Below are 21,407 nucleotides of genomic sequence, written 5' to 3' on the forward strand. Positions count from 1 at the left end.
TCACAGAAATTGAAGATCGATTTTCAAATCCACCCTTACAATAAAAAAGTGCCAACAGTAAAAAACTAATTTTTTTGTATTTTCAAATAATTGTTATTTATCTGCCAAATTTCCTAGCCTGGTCTCAGTGAGGAAGAATAAGTGAATTAAATTACCTCACAAACAAAGACACCCCTAACTCCAGAGCTTGAATCGGTCACCTCCAAAAGAGCTGAAAGCTGTGCTTTATGGAGAAGGACTCGCTGCTCCGTTAATGTATCTTTTTTATCGACCAGCTTTGATCTCGCGCGAAAGTGTCTACCACCTACTTGGACCTTTCTAATCCTGACTTTTTTTTGCTTGCTTCTATTATGCCGGGACGTGTGTAGGCGAGATAACTCGGAGGAAAAGCTTCCCATTTGCACCGAAATGCCGCCATCATAATTTATTCCTTCGCTGAACCGTTTGACTTTGTGTGTGGAATTACCCCGGTGGCTTCTGTGGGACACAGTTAGAAGAGGAGAAAAGACACCCCAACCTCCCCCTATCGGGAGGTGGGAGATCATGTTACACTACGGTCCCTTAATGGTGGTGTACAACCGTTTTTCATTCATGATTTATGTGGTGATTGAAAGCACCTTTGCCGAGCATTAATAACTGTTTGTGGAATGGCGTTTCTTTCTTGGTTGCACCCCTGCGCACACTTCTCCGCCGCGGCTAGTATCGAATTAGGCAAACAATGTTGGTACTTCCGTGCGGGAACAATACTCTTCTATGTTATTGTTTGTGTTAGCTAATTTATAGCTTGAATATTCCATGTAGGTTGGATTACTGGGTTCGGGTAAATGATAAAAAACAACAAATATTCCAGCATTAAACTTCATACAAAAAAGTGATTACTCGAAAACAACCAACTTCAATCGACACCTTATTATCGCACACCTTAATTTCGCTCAGTCTAGCGGTTTCCCCAGGATGCTCCCTGTAATTTAGAGCAGCCGCCGCCACTGCTCTTAAACCGTACACTTTGTACATTCTTCTGACTGGGCCAACCTGCTGCAAACATAATATGAGAGTGACGACAACGTCATGGCAAAGACCTGCGCGCTAATGACGATTTTGCATGGTTGTGGCCACAATGTGGTGCTTGTCGGAAATGTATTTCAAATCGGCTGGCTTGTCTGGCTTGACATGCAATTGTAATGAATATTTGTTTCAAATAATTTTGCCTGAGAATGCGTTCGCAAAAAAATACAGCTTCTGCAAATGCCACAATTATATTGTGATTAAGATGAGGTGCCAAAAGCACTGTTTGTTACTTTGCTACCATTATGTCGTTAGTGAAGAACGGTTTTTTTTCCTGCTACTTGAAATTCAGATTGTAAAATCTTCAAGAAAAAATAAAACATGATAAGCTGCACTTGGGAAAGGTGTAACGTAAACTAATTTATGCGACATGATACTGACATAACTATTAGCAGCTCACAAACATTTCTGGAGTCTTTCCAGATAGTAATTAATTATTCAAGCCAGATGCAAGCGGCTCAACCAGTAGCACATGAACAGAACTCATACAAATTATTAATTAAAATACTAAAAGTACTTTGCAACAACTTATGACGAATTGCTCATTATTGGTCAAACCTAAATAAATTGTCGTTAGGCTGACATAATTATGCTTTTAACGAGAATTATAGGTGCAGATGTTATCTTTGTACACTCAGTTTGAAAAAAATAAGCTTACTCTTACGCAAAGCTGTCTGTTGAGAACTGGTACTGCTGTTTTTGCATTGAAAAATAAAGTCCTATCAATGTCACCCCGGTTTATATTTTTGAATATTTTCATTATATTTTAAAATGAAAAACAGTCGATGTCGATTGGAGTGGGACTTTGGATATGTTTTGAAAAATGTGTCATTGCATTTTAAAATCTATAATTGACGATAAATTTACAACAAGCAAATGAAGTTTAAAATGTTTATAGAAGAAAAACAATACAATTTTGATTTACTTGTAAATGCCATTCCTGTTTTCTAGACTTGGATTTTAAACATGAAAAGTTTTTTTTAAGCATATTTTTAAAGCCTTTGCAAATTATATAAAAGTTTTTTTCTAAACATTAGACAATAACTTTTAATAAAGCATATTTCCCACAACGCAAACCCATAAGGTACAGTGAAAAGAAGTCGAACTTTACATCATGTCCCGACACACCATGATTAAATCATCAGTCGAAGGTCGTCCCTTTGCTGTGTGTATATTTTGATAAGCACGAGCAATATCCTGCAATTACTGGGGTCCCCCAGAGCAACATAACACAGGACCCACGACCCCCACGACACACATCGCACACTGTAAACACACCTTCATTACTGCGCCGCACATATACACTCACACACACACACCCATGAAAGGTGCGTGACGTTGGAGGCCTCCACATTCCGAACGCTGCCCTATTTTCGATACTTCCCTCTCCCGTCGGTCTGTCCACTACTGGATTGGGGGTCCTGCTGGTGGTTGGTGGTGCATTTTTCACTGCTACCCGAGACCGGCTTGCCCGTGGGTCTGTCTGGGTGCTGCCGGCTTTCTGCCCAACGAACGGCCGTATGCAACTATGCAGTGTGCTATCGACGACACACGGGCCACGGCAGACGGAACAATATGCATAAATGCATGAGTGTATCCTAGGGTGGTTCTGGTGAATGGACATAATTATTGCTTCAGTATGTTAAAAACTTTGAAAACAAAAAATCAGTCAAAAATTACCGATGAATGATATAAACTTCATTTTTCCTTTAAGGTGGAGCCGTTGATCATTGCTAACTTGTCGCACGTGCATTTTGGGCCAAATTCAGTTAAGAACTCCATTTTGTGCTGCTCACAATGCCTCATCTTTTGACCTTCACATATCCCCAAAATTCGATTTTCCAATTCAATTCAGTTTTTATTCATTCAGTTATCACACCCACAGTTGGGCAGCGCCATCCGAGAGAATAAAGAACACGATCTGGTAGTATAAAGGTACTGTGAACGGACACAGAGGATAAATCCCGAGATTGGCGAGAGCGTTATTCTCATGGGTTCATTTTCAAAGCAGTTCATCAACCAAAAAAAAGTGCCGATATCTAGACTCGAACCCAAGACCTTTGACATATCGAACCGCGCCTTTGCCGTATCGGCCACCAAAGTTCGATGAGTATGAGATGGTTGTTTGGCAATATAAGCCACTTAAAGGGATGAACTGTTTCAATGAAAAAATCATCACAATTTCGTGGTGATTCACCCGCGAGAGGTTTATTCTTTCATTTAATTTTGGTAGAGTAATTCTCTCGGCTTTCTACTGTGGGTGCAATAAACAATTTGTTTTTCTTATATGCCTAAATAGAGTTTTGGAGTTCCTTTCAGCTATGAATGCACAAATTTACACTTGGTGATACTATTAGAACTAGCAAAAGGGATTAATCCAGAGTAGGAAAAATTTCAACAAAAAAAAACTACTACATTTGTTATAGAAAGGGGGATAGAAAAAGGAAAACTTAAAAACTAGATCCCAGATGATTGATGTCTTTTGACGTCGTAGGCAGCTCCTGGGTGGTAGATGTATTTCATCATTAGCTCGCTAAGAGCCAGGAATTGTTCCGCCTTGTTCCGGCAGGTTCGAAAGCGGGTCATCATCTCACCAGCCAGGGAGAAGAACTCTGGCAAGGTAAATAGATTTTCGCCGGTGACGGCATCTTGTTCTGCCGCACCCTGGTGGAACCGCTGGTTTAGGTACAGGCGTAGCTCTCGTAGACTGCAGAGCTTGCTTCGATGCAGCAGATTTCAGCTTTTTTTTCTCCTGCTCCTCGATGTAGTTTTTCCTTGCGGCACACCCACGATAGTTTGCCGTGTGGTTACCTTGGCAATTGGCGCACTTCACAAGGGATTTGTGTTTTTGAGCGTTGTCGTTATCGCCCGAGCTCGTCTTGCGGGGCAAAGCACACCTCTCGGTAAAGTGTTCTTCACCGCACTTCACACACTTTGGTGGCAGGTTACAGTGGCGAGAACCGTGGCCAAAGCGCTGACATTGTGCTGTATCTGCCGGATTCTTGGAGTAGAATCTCCAGGGAACCCAGAATCCGTCCAGAGTCTTGTTCCGGCGGAGGTCCTGCATTTTTACAGCACCACGATCAAAGTACAACAGGTACAGGTAGTCGTACGCGAGAGCACTTTGATGTCTCGCGGATGCACACCAACGTCAGCAAGGTTTTGGGTCAGATCTTCAATTGATCGTTCTTGATAGCCTTGCAAAACGATTTTTACAGGCACATTTTGAGCAAGGTCAAACGTATAAAATTTCACCTTGTGCAATTTCAGGACCATTTGCACTTTATCGAAATTCTTCTTGCTCAAAGTAATGACCTGTACTGCAGTCTTACCAATCTTCAAGCTGTATTCTTGCCCTTCCAATAGCTCGTCCACGCTGTCGGCTGTAGTGTCGATGACGAATATCGGCGGAGGTATTTTTTCCTTTGTCGCCGTAACTTCGACTTGCTTGTTGAGCCGTCGTCGTCGTCGTCGTCGTCACCGTCATCAACGCTTCTGATGCTGATGTCGTCATTGTCATCTCCCTCTTGTTCTTCGTCACTGAGCGGAGTGTACGTGTTTCTCGTAGGGATGTTTACAGTTGTGGATTGCTGCTGCTGCTGCGTTCCAGAATTACCGCCGGAAGGAACCTGGTTCTTCTGGCCACTTTTGCTCAACATGCCTCTCGTATGTTGGTGTTGGCATGGAGCAGGTTAGAGTTGATTCCATCTTGGCCCGCTGGTGAGGTTAGGATGGCGGCTGCCTCGAGGCCACACTCGAGTTCCCGCGTCCCCGGCCGGGTTTAGGCATCCCGGGGGAGATGTTCGCCGACAATCACTTCTAATTTACGACGTAATTATCGAAAAAAAAACTGTGGCGCACCGAAAACTTTGTTGTTACCGGCTGTGGGGTTGGTCGAACGATGGAAAATTCGATTTAAATCCTAAGATTTTCAATAAAAAACGAAAAAAACTCCGTGCATTGCTGTCACTCTTCATATGAAAGAAGTTTCAATCTTGTCGTGCTATCTTGACACAGCCTGAAAAATGAAGTAAGTACGGCATTTGGCCAAAGGGATTCCAGGTCAGAACGCGTTTGCCACAAGTACGAGCTCGACTACCGTAAACATTTGTAATTATAACTCGGGACTCCGACAACCAAATTCAACCAAACTTTGAGGCAATGCCAGGGGGGCGACATCTATATCTCACTACAGGCAGCTCGCCCGTAGCCAACACAAGCTGTCAACTTCGGCACCAGAACAAAAGGGAAATGTCAACTTCGGCTCCAGCACAAAAGAACAGCTGTTCGTTACGGAACCAAAACAAAGCAACTGCGCACTGTAAAAAAAAGTACAAAACTGCAGGCATAAAATGGAAATAAAGTACATAATTATTGTTTCTATGTACAATTTTACCGCAATGTACGTTTAAAAGTTAGTGTATGTTTGTGAGGTGAGTTTTATCAATTTATTTGCAAAATTAACTTCTAAAGTTGGGATTATTAAGCACACATCGGGCCGATGACCTCATTTAAAGTTGTACATGAAACGTTTAACTTAACTTCTGTGTAATTTGACTTTTACTACAGTAATTCTTATAACAAAAATTGAATTATTAAAAAAAGAAATATTTTTGTTTTCACTGTGCGCAGTTTGAGCGCGTTATCAATTTTAATCACCCAAGATGGCGGTCTTTAGCATCCCCCTGGGCAATGCACAGAATGGTCAACCTAACAAAACGTGATTGTTATTGTTTACATTGCGCGCTCTATTGTTTCCTTAATCAAGGTCAAACACTTAAAGGGGTTTTCCGGAACGTCAAAAAGCGACGTACGACAAGATAGCACGACAGCGCCGTAATGACAATTGCTGTCTTCTTGAACTATGTAGCTAATTCTCAAGCTTTGGGTAACTTTTTCACTGAATTCGAAGTGTAAAACAGCTCACCTTCCCAGCTACCAGCTACCTGTTGTCTCGCAATTTGAAAAAAAAATCGTTTTGCTTCTTTGGTCATGCACCTCGAACTAGGACCGACGATTTACTTCCTCATCCGACATAAGGTTGGAGCAGATGGGAATCAAACCCATGATCATCGACTCCTGGCTTAGATTCTGAAGGAATCCGGGTAGTTATTTAGTGATAAAAAAAACTTTTTAAAAAGGTTTAAAATTGAACAAAATTCTATAGCTGATCATTTTTTTCTGGAAGTTTATTTCGAACCTGTGTTTTGCCTAAAGTCCGAATTAAAAAGATAGAATCGAAATACTTTAAATCTATTCTTGATTTTGATACCTTTTACTTATTCTCCCAAAACCACCCCAGCGACACCAATCAAGGCGCGTGTTGGTGCGTGTGTGTTTGCGTGTGCCCCCCACTCCCGTGTGCGTTTGTAAGGTTTATTCATACTTGATGACGAGTTTTGTCGGATTCAATCAAGCGTGTAAATTGAAAGGGCGGAAACAGTGTAACGAATATGCCACTCGACGGGGCAAATTAAACACCACTGACTGCCAGGCTCAACCTCCCACCATTCTCTCTTGACACCCCTTCCCCCCTGTTTGGTGGTGGTGGATTGCGGGAGGTGTAGAAAGAGTGTGTGAAACACGTGCACACTCACACCGCGTACCGCGTCCTTGACCTAGGCAAAAGCGCAACGTTTGGCCTCTTGCACACATACATTTCACACACACAATCACAAACGCACCTGTCATCGGCTGGTCGGGGCATTTGATCGATTTTGGCGGGTGGGTTGGGGGAGGGTCAAGTGGGACTAACCTTTGCCCTTCGTCTGGTGGCATTCCGGATTGGATTGGATTTTAGTTTATTTTTATTCCTGGTTGGCCCTTTTCCCCGAACTCGCATAGGAACATTAAAAATTAAACACATATTTTTATGACGGACTGCTGGATGGAAACTATGGCGATGGCAAAACTATACCAACAGCAAAAATGCACAAAACCAAAGCGAATTGGCGGCTTAAAATGTGCTACATTGTAGCGAGCACTCGGTCATGCCGGGGTCGTCGGGAGTTCGATGTCTGACACCCTTCTTCCACGGGCCCCGGTTCCGCCGTCAAAATTTACAACCGTTGCCAAAGTGAGCTGTTTTACAGTATCGATTGTCGTGTGGGAATTGTAAGTTGGGGGTGATTGGTGTTAACTGGGGAAGCCAAGCAAGAAACAAACAGTGATTTTTTTTGTGTGTTCAAGGAAACAGTTCCAAATTTAAAGCAAACTGCAATCGCTTGCTTTAAACCAGATTTGTTTATTGATGGAAGGCAGAAGCATGGTTTCGATGAATCACGTTCATTGTTTTTTTGTATGAATGATTTGACTTTTGGACCACCAGCAGCGCCGAGGATAATCGATTCCACGATTTTTAATTCGATTCTTAGTGACATCAAAACTTTAAAAACTGCTTAATATTTTTGACGGTTGGGAGTGTAGCATGTGTAGTGCATCTGGTATGATATTTTTTTGTTTGACAATCTGGCATATTCTGAGATGAAGGCAGATTATCTATTGGGTAATTCAGACCAATAATTATAAAAATAAACTCGCAGGTTCACGGAGAAAAAAGAGTTCCCAAAATCATGAACAAGCGTTCATGAAATTCGGAACCACGAACAAAGTGTTCAAATTCCATGGTACGATTTCGAAAAACGTACCATGAAATTTGAACACTTTGTTCGTGGTTCCGAATTTCATGAACGCTTGTTCACGATTTTGAGAATTTTTTTTTCTCCGTGTTAGCATTTAATGTCACAATCTGACTGAATTGACTGACAATACATATTGAAAGCATGCTACAGAACTCAGGCGAATCTGCGACTAAGTCTGAAAAGGTACAGAGTAGTAGTTTTCAGAGCACTTTAAGCAAGGATCTGACACGCATGCAGTTTCCTGAAGTCACCGCCAGTGGCGCTGTCAATATTGTTTACGTGTGGTTTTTGAAACGGTCGTATAAAATACATACATAATTATTTTTCCAAATTATTTTTTTTAGGTTTTCACTATCTTTTGCATATATATTTGAGATAATTACAAAAAACAAAGCAATCCACTTTAACGACCCGGGACTTTTGTGGTCTCTATTGCAAGTTTCTGCTCATTTCTATACGTCCGAAGGTTATGTGTGGTGAGTCACCCAAAACCTTTTTTACGCAAATGGACCGACGTTTTACTTCCCCATCCGATAGAAGGCCAGAAGGATAAGGCGGGAATCGAACCCGCGCCCGATAGCAACTTAGGGATCAGCAGCCGAAGCCGCTAACCACCGCGCCACGAGGCACTCCCAATTACAAGTATTACGTGAATTTCTCCACATTTAACAATTATAATTTCAAAATATTAAAAAAAAATACTTGACCATCCAAGCAATATATCACAATACACAAAACTAAAAATGAAATAGATTCAATTTCCTTGAAACAACATAAATAACGTTTGATTCTTCCTGACCGTTGGTTTAAAATAAATTGCGCTTTGTAAATACTCACTCAATTTCCGTCGAAAATGTACTAGTTACTAGTTAGTTAACTAGTTTTAAATGAACACCAAAAAGGTGATACGCCAACATTAGGTGCTCGATGGAATTAAAAGCTGATCCCTAATTTCATGTCCGAGATTAAATGAAAGCTTTTTAAAGAAAAAAAAACCTAAAAAAGTTTTTATTTTTTAAATTATGACCGAAGCGCATACGACCTTTTCAAACGCTACGCGCCAAAAACTTGGTTCGATCTTGGTTCGATTTTGACTTCACTCGCCTTGTATGTGGATGACAGTCGTGACGCAGCCGTGACTTTAAGAGCAAGCCCACGAGCAGAGCATACTCATCTCGACTCGACCTCACCAATCTGACTGAATTTTCAGGGGTTGTTTGGACATATAAAACTATCAGCTTGGCCAAATATGAGCAAACCTTTACACCCTTAAAAGTTAACTAAAAGATCTCATTATCAATTAAAAATGTTTCTTTTGAAAAGCATATAATATCAGCTTAAAATTAAAATTATGCAATTCATTAGTTGGGGGTTTACCCCACTTTAATTCTATAATTTACCAAAAATGAGAATAGCGTGCAAAACTCGGAAAAAGTTAGATATGAAAAAACACAAAACAGATAATAGTCCAGGGAACTTGGTGTAGGCCTGTAATAGACCAATAAAATTTTAAAATTTCGGGACGGACACGGGACTTAGAAAAAATCTTAAATCTTCTACAAGGGGGTGCTTTTTAAGACCAAAAACATATTATGAAAGCTAAATTTTTTTCGACGGTTTTTCTAGTGTTCAGGTGGTAATTTTTAGCAACTTTTGTTCTACTCAAAACTTAACTCCTTTTTTTATGTTTTTAATTTTTTGTTTAGTGTTTAATCCTGTTTAGTTTATATTTGTTTCAAAAAGTAATTGACCTCCAAAGTTTTTTTTTGAAAAGGTCCAATAAGCTATTGTCTTTCATATGTTTATAGGACCTGTTAAAAAAAACTCTAGACTTATTCTACCACCTCCTAACATTATCTTTTGCCTTTTTAGTTTTTTCATGTTTTTACAGTTTTTGCTTGTTTTCCCTTGGTACTATTAAATGGTACCATAATCATTTAAATTGTAACAAAATGCATAGAGGCATAATCTGAGACATAACAACAACTACTGCATACTTATTTATGCTTAGAATATACTAAATGTTAGTAAAAACAACAGCGGAAGTCGGCCCTTAAAAAATCATTTTTATAAACATTGGCAAAGTCACATTTAATGAGTCAAACTTTTAACCCTCAAGTTTTCAATAATTTCAAGAGTTTTTCTTTCAAAAGTATTTAAAAGATTACAAAGTTGTTAGAAAACGATTTTGGCAAGTTTTCTACATGCTAGAGAAGTTGTTGGGTTGTAGAAGGTAAATCTTGGATTAACCAATTTAAAATCTACTATTTTTTGTAATTCTGCATTTAAAATGATATAAATATTCATATTTTTAATGCAGGGAATAAAATATAGAGTTTTAGAAGAAAAGCTGATAAAATAGTATCGATGCTCTGAATAGCGATCTTTCTTACCCATTGCTCCTTGTGACTACTTGATGCTTACGAAAATATTTTCTTTTTAATTTATATAACTGATTCTTATTTACTTCTTTTCAATTGAAAACTAATATAATTTGCTTAAAAAAGCTTTGTGGATCATATAGTTGGTGAATGTTGATATTTTCATCAATGCTTGAAGAAAATTGAAATTTCACGGGATGTCACGGAAATTTCCAAATTTCACTTATTTCACGCTGTCCACAAAATCTTGAAAATTTACTAACCCTAGTTATAAGTAAGCCGGGAAACCGTGGTGTAGGGTAAGCGTGATTGCCTCTCACCCAGTCGGCCTGGGTTCGATCCCAGACGGTCCCGGTGGCATTTTTCGAGACGAGATTGTCTGATCACGCCTTCCGTCGGACGGGAAGTAAATGTTGGCCCCGGACTAACTTAAAAGGTTAGGTCGTTAGCTCAGTCCAGGTGTAGGAGTCGTCTCCCTGGGTCCTGCCTCGGTGGAGTCGCTGGTAGGCAGTTGGACTAACAATCCAAAGGTCGTCAGTTCAAATCCCGGGGTGGAGGGAAGCTAAGGTGTAAAAAGAGGTTTGCAATTGCCTCAACAATCAAGCCTTCGGACACCTAGTTTCGAGTAGGAATCTCGCAATCGAGAACGCCAAGGCAATGCTGTAGAGCAAATAATTTGATTTGATTTGAGTTATAAGTATATTTGCATGTTGGTAAAAATTCGCCTAATTTTTTCCAAGCGTTCGTGCAAAAATTACGTCCATGAATAAGGGAAAGAGGGGGGGGGAGGGGGGGAAATCTGAGATTTATGACAGCCCATGTAAAAGGTATAGGTATAGGTATACAAAATTAACAATTTCAGAGCAAGACTATAGTCTTAGTGAGATAAGTACTTACAAAAAAGTCGTTGAACACCCGCAACATAGAGATCGCAAATTTTGTTGGACAGTTAAAAACGAGCTAAATTAAAACAAATTTTTGGTTCCCTATAGGATACTTGGTAAAGATTTTTGATAATACAATTTAATTTCAATGTGATTTATTTTTCCAACTAAGCAAGACCGCGTCCCTAGGCAAAAATCTCACAATTTTGCGCACACTTCCAACGTCTTCGCGTCGCGCTAATTGAATGAATTGAAAACCGCACAACCGGCTGACGGCTGCCTGTTTGCAGCAATTAAACTCAAAGATGATTGATGCCAGGCGTCTCCGGACGTAACAGTAGCCAGTTTATGTAGTGTTCCACCGAGGTTAGAGACAAGTTTTGCACAGTGATATTTTTTTTAACAATTTTTATTTGACATGGCTCGTTTTTTTTTTCGTGTAATTCATTTGAAAATTAGATGATTCTCAAAACAAAAATTCAGTTTCAAATTTCAACCAATTTCTACAACGTTGTTCCCACTTTGCCAACCACCTCAAAACAGTCATGTTCCAGTTTGAGTTTTTTCCACCACCCATACACGGTGCTGCTGCCGGTGCATCCAGCTGTACAGTTGATGGAATGCCACCACCCTGCTGCTCCCTTTCCGGCCCAAAGCTCGGAGGAGATCAGCGTATCGTGATGAAGAAGAATAATGTTGGCATTGTTGACAATGAGCGGACGCATTTCTCACTGCACCGGACTTTGTTTGCAGTTACGCGTGCAAGTGTTGGCGAAGATTTCGAAGGAAAGGGTTGTAGTTTTTCTGCACTTTTTTTTCGTTTGAAGGGAGACTCGGGTATCTTGAGACTGCGTTGAAAGCAAATAAAACTAGTTATGTCGATCAATTTAAGGAGCCCCAACTTGCCTTAATCTTGGTGATGGTTCAGTTGGCAATGAATGTTGTTAGTATGCTTAGCTGGTAAGTGAAGTTCACGATAGCATACAATTTTAATGTTTATGCAGTAGTTGCTGCTGCTTACGCGAAGTTTTGGTCATTCGCAAACTACGCCAGTTTGTTTCAGTAATTGGCAAAGGTATTCAAGAGTTTCCATATTGGTGCATCTTCCTTAATTAATTGCCGTATTAATTTAAGATTTAACCAAAAAGGTTGGTGTTAATTTTTTCTCTCCCAATAACCATAGTAAGAAACTACGGGACGGGTTTTAATTGGAAGGGAAAAGCATCTGGAGCAGAGCAGCTTACGGACAGCCCATCTAGGTAACGCAAGGAAAGTGTATAATTTTCCTAGAATTTTCCGACTCAATAAGACCGGTGTTGTGTTTGTCTGCGTTCAAAACGCATATTTGCTGGCGAGAAAAGAGTGATAATTATTTGATTGTTGGCTAGAGCACATCGTGGGTGGTGAAAGCTATTTTTATGTGTAAATTCGAAAAAAAAGTTGGAAAAACATAAGTGAAGAAGAAAGACCAAATTAAAAATACAGCCCAGAGCCAATTCTCTAAAGCCCTCGTAGAATTTAACTTTTTATATTCGAGTTGTAATTTTTTTGATAAATTTTCCTTTGGAAAATCAGCTTCAGAAAATCAGTACTTAACAGCTGGGTCGAACGGAGAGAATCTTCTGTCTCATTTTACACGCTATCTTGCGAGTTCTCCTTTCTGCTCTAACAACCGCAGGCTTCTGGAGGTGGCTCGCACTGACAGCGGCTCGACATCCTCTCCGCTTGCCTTAGCTTAACAGTATCGAAGCTTCAGATAATTTATCTTTATATTTATTTGTTGACACCTCCATCAATATGATGCACAGGCTACTTTCTTTAAAAAAACTATGAACTAATTCTAGATTTAAACACATTTTTAAACACAATTAAATCAAAACATGAATGAACGTCATTAATCTTTCTAGAACAAACATCTTACGGGTTGTGATGGCCATAAACCGTTCGGTGCCACGTGATACTAAGCAGTGGTGGGTTGTTCCTGTGTCCTTGACGTGCTGGAACGTTGAAATGAACCAGTTCACGGATGCTGCTATAGTTAATGTTGTCTCTTAGAACGTTGAAGACCAGTAGACGCTGGATAAAAACGTCATAAATAATTTTTGGTTCTTTTTTGTTGTACAGTGGAAGCTCTCGTTGTCGATATTGAAGGGACCGTCATGAACGGGAGTTATCAAATTATAAAACGAAAAATCAAAGAATGCTTCTTGAAGGGACTGAAAAATGTATTGATAGCAGAAGCAATATTGATATCGAGAAGATCGACAGCCAGAGAGTCGACTGTATGAAAATTGTTCAAGGGGCAAAAAACCTATCGAAATTCGAGCGATCCTGAAGGTTTTCGCACCATCACGTGAAAACAGTCAAAACCATGGCTCTTAATATAAATTTTTGAACATTTTTTATTTTTGTTTGCCTTCTTTCGATTTTGGCCAGAAAAAAAAACTTCACAACATTGATCTACTAGTTTCCAACATAATAACTTTAAGGTTAGTTAGAAGCCACTGAGGAAAAACTTATTTTTCACAAAATTTAAGCTTTAAGAGGCCGTATCTCAGGGATCGATTATCAACATCAACAAAGTAAAAAATGTTTTTAAATTTTAATAAGAAAATAACTTTTAGTTGAGAACGTTATCAAAAAATTTGTTATTCCAGCGATGGAATAACCATCATCAAAAGAAAATCATTGGACGTTCATCAAGAGAAAAAATCCGAAGGGAGCATAGCTCTCCTCTCTCGCGCACGAAAGATCGGTAAAAGAAATCTAAAAAATCATTACCTTGATTATTCGGCGAAACATCTTATTCACTACTACACTTGCAAGTGTAACGTCACACGTCGAAAAACGACCTGTCACATTTTGCAGATGGGCAATGTGTGTAAAAAGAGTGAAATAAATATTGTAAGTAGTGCTGACAAGGAAATTCACAAAAAAATATCAACAGATTGATTTTCTTGAAGAATTTCGGGAGCAATTTTCTTTGGCGTGATTTGCCTCCTCTCTCTTTCGCGGGTGAAAAAAGTTCGCTAGCGAAATTGATTTTTGTACGATTATTCCATCCCTGGTTATGTCATTTTCAATTGCAATTTGAATTTTGTACCTGGGTAATTCTCCGCCAACTCACACAGCAGTTGCCCCGACCCCTCTTCGATTTGCGTGAAACTTTGTCCTAAGGGGTAACTTTTGTCCCTGATCACGAATCCGAGGTCCGTTTTTTGATATCCCGTGACGAAGGGGCGGTACGACCCCTTCAATTTTTGAACATGCGAAAAAGAGGTGTTTTTCAATAATTTGCAGCCTGAAGCGGTGATGAGATAGAAATTTGGTGTCAAAGGGACTTTTATGTAAAATTAGACGCCCGATTTGATGGCGTACTCAGAATTCCAAAAAAAAACGTATTTTTCATCGAAAAAACACTAAAAACGTTTTAAAAACTCTGCCATTTTCCGTTACTCGACTGTAATATTTTTTTGGAACATGTCATTTTATGGGAAATTTAATGTACTTTTCGAATCAACAGTGACTCAGAAGGGTCATTTTTTCATTTAGAACAACATTTTTCATTTTAAAATTTCGTGTTTTTTCTAACACTGCAGGGTTATTTTTTTGAGTGTAACAATGTTCTACAAAGTTGTAGAGCAGACAATTACAAAAATGTTGATATATAGACATAAGGGGTTTGCTTATAAACATCACGAGTTATCGCGATGTTACGAAAAAAAGTTTTCTTTAACTTTGTAGAACATTGTTACACTCTAAAAAATAAACCTGCAAAGCTAGAAAAAACACGAAATTTTAAAAAGAAAAATGTTGTTCTTAATGAAAAAATAACCCTTCTGGGTCAATGTAGACCTCTTTTTTCGCATGTTCAAAAATTGAAGGGGTCGTACCGCCCCTCCGTCACGAGATATCAAAAAAGGCACCTCGGATTCGTGATCAGGGACATAAGTTATCCCTCAAGACAAAGTTTCACGCAAATCGAAGAGGGGTCGGGGCAACTTTTCCCGATTTCGTGTGAGTTGGTAGAGAATAACCCACCTTGACATGAATTTTAGAATTTTGTTCGTCAAATATTGTTTGATATTTTCCGAAAAATAAAACGATTTAAAAAAAATCATCACACAAGTTCCAAATTTTGTTCCATCCTAAAACTTCACCCCCCTCGACCTTGACCAGAGCCAAGGGACAAAAAATAAAAAAAGGACAAGCCTGAAGCATATAAGAAATAAAAATATTTTTTTATTATTTTACTTTTTAAGTAATTTTTCAATGTACTCTTTTTTCTCAGCAGTCTTTTTTGTTTTATAATACATCTTTTTGAAAAACACCAAATCTCATAAAAAATTTCTTTACGAGATATAGATTTTTATATATTCAGATTGCTAAGATAATTTTAATCATGGTGTTAATCCTAACGTACAAACTATAATTATTGTTTTATGCTTTTCACCATGTTTTATAATCATTTTTCCAATTTTTCACAAATTTTTAGCAATAAAATAAAAATCTATTAGCTTATGTGTTGCCAAACAAATCACCCGACATAATCCCAAATACAGTTAAACCTCGCACAGTGCGCAGGAGTTACGCTTTGTATTTCGTCGATTTCTCAAACACGGCGTAATATTTTTACAATCTTTTCAAAACAATTTGTTCGTCTTGTTCCAATCTACAATTAGCATCAAAAAGAATGCAAAAATATAATGTCGTTTTAGAGTTATCGAAGAAATACAAAGCGTAACGCCTGCGCACTTTGCGAGGTCTAACTGTATTATAAAAGTACCAATTGAAATTGCATTTTGGTTTTTTTTTTTTATATATATTGTTAAAATTTGTAGTTTACAAAAAAGTCATCAGCAGCATCGACAAATCAAAAATGCCCGGAAATGGTATGCATCTTTGGTTGCACTCACTTCACTTGCTTTCACTTCCCCTCAAAACTGACAGCATCGGCAGCATTCATCGCATCAGACGCCTGTCATGTTAACTGGCGGATTTGGCGCGTTTTTATTTTTATGTTTGCATTTGCAGACATTGTGTTAGTTGTCAAATGGCGGCCTTCATATCTTGGAAGGAGACCGTGTCTCGGAAAGTGAAATCGGACGTAACAAGAGTGTTTGCTTAAGTTTGGTGTTTTTTTTATGGTGGAATTGTCGAATTGTGTGCAAATATTTGCTCACATGTTATTGACTGCTTTTTAAAGATGTTTGCTCTCGTTTGCGAAGCACAAACAAACTTTTGAGAGCCATGACTTGAGTAACTTGTGTTGGTTTATTTCGGGCTGGAAATTTCATAATTTCAAGTATAACTTTGAATTCTTGTAAGCATTAACCATATTTCCATCGCATTATTTCATTTCAGTCCCTCCAAACATCAGAGTACATCACGGTCCAGATTCTCGATCAGGTGAGTGCTAGAAGTCGTCTTGAATAATTTCTACAAAGTGTAGCGCATTTAGAGGATTCAATAGCAGTCATAATTCACTCAGATAATCGATACTTTTTCAGTGTTTTATGAACAAGTTAATTACTCACCAAATATTGAATGAAGGACCCTTTCCAGCATCCGCAGCAGATTATCCCTAACCACCCAACCGCAACCGCCTTCGTTATCAGGTGCTCGAAATTGAAATTTTACGGCTTCATTTGTCATTGGAGTTCATATTTTATTGCAACGTTTAAATTGCCACCTGAAACTCGTACCCACAAACAACAAAAAAAAACGCAAAAATAAAACCAGAAACAAAAAATCGTGCCCAATTTCACGCATTGCAGCCTTTAAGTGCCTCACTTGAGCTGTGGCGGCGGCGGCCACCCTTTTTTGATGTCCACTCACTGGTAGCGAGCTTTCGGAGCTTTTATTGAATAATTAAAGCACCATTTGTAACTTTTACGGTCGCAGATAAATTGGGCTCGATCAGCGCCGGGGTCTCCCTTAATGAGCACACGCGCGTTTCGGTGAAGGAATCCTGGCTTCTTCTTTTTTTTATCCCGGCCATGTGATCGGTTTAATTGAAATATGGCAAGGAACGAGTCGTTAAAATTTGATGACCTCTCTTACACGGGGCGCTCCACCCGATCCCTAAATCCCGCCACCCCACCAAAGTGCAGAATATTCCCTGTATTTTCGTGGCTGTAAAGACCATTAAAACCCGCTCGCGAGTACTGGAACCCAAACTTTATTGCTTACACATTGGGAACGCGCGCAACAAACAACGAAAAAAAAAAGGTTTAATGCTGAAAAGCAGCCACATTTAATATGGCCTAGTGTCGACTTGGTGCTAAACACAGGCACTACACGGGGCCAAGAATATGACCGTTTCAATTTTATTTATTTGACATCGCGACTAGTTTGTAATCTTTAGTGTGCAAACGGGAACTGACCAGGGCTGATGACCAATTTACCTTTTGATTTTACGATCGCGCCACTTTAACGATCGCGATGTAGATAAATAATGCGCACTAGAATTTTACCAAGTACCTCGGGCAAAATGTGCAAAGTTGAGTCTCTTGACGCGCTTGTCGGAGGATTGGTCAGTTTTACGGCAATAGATATTTGATGGGGTTGGAATTTACTAGATTATTTCTTTTTACGGTCTGCGGATGACCTTGGTTGGTGGTGCGTCATATTCTCGTGGGAAGAGATCGTTGTTGTTAATATTTGACTTTTATGTTTTGTCATTGACACTCAAACATTGGGGTAGTCATTTTCACCCCTTTTTCTCGAGCATATTTCGGTAAACTTGTCCAAATTGGACGCTTTCAATTACAAATGATATAATTGATTTGTTTATATTTTTATCTTTCAAAAGGGAGATCAAATATGGTATAATTTGATCTGAGATATTCCAGATTTTGTTGGGATACTTTGGCCATCCGGAACCCTGGACTCTACTTTTTGGGAAACCTTTTTTCATAGTGATGTAAACAAACTAAAAATTTCTCCAAAGATCTCAATCCGGCATGGAAAGAAGTAAAAAATGCTTTTTGATAAAGACTTTGTTGAAGGGCTCTACAAAAAATGTCATTTTTATTTTATTTTTTAATTTTTGAAAAAAGGCTTTTTACGGGTTAAATCCCATTTAAAATTCAAATGCAAAGCGCCAGCTCCTTTTTTGGGGTTTAGGCTCAGTACGCCCACCGGAACAAGGCGAATATCCCACAAATAAATTTAAAACTATTTAAAGTCGATACAATAATTTTAAAAAACTATAATTCGTTGTTAACATAGAAAATATATTAAACATTTGAATATCTGTCTTAACCCTCTACAACCCAACCCCGCCTTTAGACGGGCTTCGATCTAAAAAATCGCCAAAAATCAATTTTCCAACCGATTTTTGATCTTTAAAAAGCATTGGAAAGAAAAAACTCTTAAATTTAGAAAATTTCAGGGTTGGAAGTTTAACTTGTTTTATGTGACTTTGCCAATGTTTTTAAAAATGTCAATTTTTTAGGGGTCAACTTTGGCTGTGTTTTTTACTAACATTTCCTATATTTTCAGTAAAAAGAAGTATGCAGTAATTTTTCTAGTGTCCCAGACTATGCCTCTACGCATTTTTTTGCAATTTAAATGATGATGGTGCCATTCTATAGGAGAAAATGTGAAAAACATGCAAAAAATTGAAAAAGTAACTGTAAAAACGTGAAAAAATTAGATAGGCAAAATGGAATTACATAAGGTGGCAGAATAAGCCAAATACTACCAAAAACAAACATAAACTGAACAAGATAAATGCAAATTAAAATACTAAAAATAAAACAAGAAAAACATAAAACAAGAGAAGTAAAGTTTTTCGTAGAACAAAAGTTGCTCAAAATGACCTCCTAAACACGGGAAAAATAAATATTTTCGAAAAAAAAATTTGGGCAGTTAATGTCTTTTGAGTCTGGCTGAACAAAAAATAAAGGTCAAATGAAAATTCAAGATGTTTTTTTTTAATTTTATTGATGAAAAGGTTGCAAAATTCGCAACACACGATTAACATTAACCTACACTCATTAGCAGCAAAACTAAAAAGCAGATATATAACTGGCACATACAATATTAAAACTTTATATAAATCACAAATTTCATAATTAGCTTTTCTGTTATTTTGTTACTCAATTTTTTCCCAGTTATTTTGAGTAAAATAGATACGACAAGAGCGAGTTTTGCAACTAGTTCCATGCAACGCGTTTATTGCAATGATTTTTTTTTTCTAACAACTCTAACTTTTTACTGAAAAATCGTATTCAAATGTGTTTTTTGGATTGGTAAAACATGTTGCATGCAACACGTTGCGAAGAGATTCAGCACTCGTCATATCTAAAAAATATTCAGGTTAAATCGTGAGAATTATTATATTTGTTTGTTTGGTACTTAAAATATTGCATCCAAAGTTATTGTCACTCTACCATAATCGAAGCTTTTTTTTTAATTTCTAATTCATATTTTGAAGCAAAAAGTGTAAGAAATGTCTTAAAAGTTTTGCTACTGTTGAAAATTTAGAAAAAATAGGGGTAAGGCGTGGCTGAATGGTTACGCTGTTCACTTTGTAAGCGGAAGGTTCTGGGTTCGATTCCCATTTGGAAAGAAGGAATTCTGAACACCTGAATATGAACAAAAATTCATCAGCTCGCAGCGGGGTTCGATCCCCCGTCCTTTGGGTCAGCAGACAAAAATGCTAACCACCAGACCATCGAGGCTTAGTTGAATCGAAGGATTTAGAATGCTATAAGAATCCAAGAAACTTGATTGGAATCTGTGAACCTAAGAACAGGACAATGCGCAATATTGAATGCAAAGTTGAATTCAAGAACTTTACTGGTTGCATACTTGTTAGGCAAATATTGAACTTTCAACACGACCAAAATTCACCACAAAAAGCTTGGTGAACCGAATTGGAAAGCTTTCAAGATGAATCTAAGAACATACGAAGAATTAAGGACTATAAATAACTTTGACCGGCCACATCACTTACCACGGTGAATCCTGGCTTCACACCCATCTTACTAACCCCCTCAAATCTCACGTGATACTTTGTCGTAGACGCAACCGATTTAGCGGTCTTCATCTCTCAAATATCGGACTAAAATTCCCATCCACTTCTCCGTATCTTACCACTGGTCGTGGCTGGCACTGAGATTGACTAGCATGATAGGGACGTTTGAAAGTTGCGAAGTGGTGATGATTGGTGATGATTCATCTGTGGTCCACGGAGCAATTCTTAGAGGTCCTGGTCAATATCAGAGTAGCAACTACGGGTAGACACCAATGCTATGCTATGTTGAAAATTTAGAAAAAATTAAAAACTGAAGACAATATTTGTATAGACTTTGACGCCCATTTCCGAACTGTGATCCATAATTCATGGTTGGAAAAGGCTAAAAGAGGCCAATTTGATTAAAATTTTATGTTAAAATGTATCGTAATTCAGAAAACATTAAAAAAAGACTGAATTGCGATTTTTTTTAAATCGGGCCCTAGCTGACAACTTCTAAAAAAAAAAATCAAGAGATAAAAAATCCTTATTTGTTTTAGTGCTTCTAATGCTGGAATCACCTTCCCGTAGACATTAAATTTGAACCAATATCGTTGACTGTTTACAGTGCACTCAGAAGGCACATCCAAATTGACCTTAGTTATGAACAAGATATACAGCAATTTAAGCTTAATTTTAGCACCCAATAATAACTGTACATTCTAAAATTTAATGAAAACAATCAAGAGTTTTGTCTAAAGTTGTTTGTCATATTGGTCATGTGTAACATAACAACCTGCATCTTTTCAACTCCATTGGAACCAATAAGAGAGCCAATAATGTGAACTCCATAAGGCCAATGCAAATTTTATTTCTAGTCCTCCCCCCCTCCCCTCTCTCTCATTTTTTTTTTCCTAAGCCAAAAAATAAATAGGCCGTTGCAAATATTTTTTGAAGTTTATGTTCCTCGACTTTGGCCATTGACGATTTTCTTGCGAAAAATATTTTTTCGCGGTGCTGTACATCTAAATTTCAATAAAATAACTTAAAAAAAGTTTATTGAACAAATTTGTACCATCAGCTGTATTATAGCTATGTATGAAACATTTTGTTATACTTTCTGCGTAAAATTAAAAAAAAAATTTTATCGTTTTGTCTTCATTACTGAGCAATTCTCTGAGATTTCGGTCATTCGATTTTTTTTTTTAATCCGGCTGAAACTTTTTTGGTGCCTTCAGTATGCCCAAAGAAGCCATTTTCCATCATTAGTTTGTCCATATAAATTTGACAGCTGTCCATACAAAAATGATTTATGAAAATTCGAAAATCTGTATCTTTCGAAGGAATGTATTGATCGATTTAGTGTCTTCGACAAAGTTGTAGGTATGGATGAGGACTACACTGAAAAAATATGATACACGTTAAAAAAAATGTGGGTGATTTTTAATTTCACTTTTTGTCACTAAAACTT

The 21,407-nt window shown here is 38.1% G+C and overlaps 1 protein-coding gene across 5 annotated transcripts in view; it reads left to right on the forward strand.

The window, feature by feature from the left end:
• LOC120423422 (uncharacterized) overlaps window positions 1-21,407 on the forward strand; it is a 206,576-nt gene that overhangs the window by 137,968 nt on the left and 47,201 nt on the right. For 4 of the 5 annotated variants that reach the window (XM_039587226.2, XM_039587227.2, XM_039587225.2 and 1 more), the window contains one exon: window positions 16,336-16,380. The exons of the other annotated variant lie outside the window; for it this stretch is intronic. In XM_039587226.2, coding sequence (XP_039443160.1) covers window positions 16,336-16,380 — 45 coding nt within the window. The remainder of the gene's footprint in view (window positions 1-16,335; window positions 16,381-21,407) is intronic. 5 annotated transcript variants of the gene reach the window in all.

This window comes from Culex pipiens, chromosome 1 (genome assembly GCF_016801865.2).
Source record: "Culex pipiens pallens isolate TS chromosome 1, TS_CPP_V2, whole genome shotgun sequence".
NCBI classification, from domain to species: Eukaryota; Metazoa; Arthropoda; class Insecta; order Diptera; family Culicidae; genus Culex; species Culex pipiens.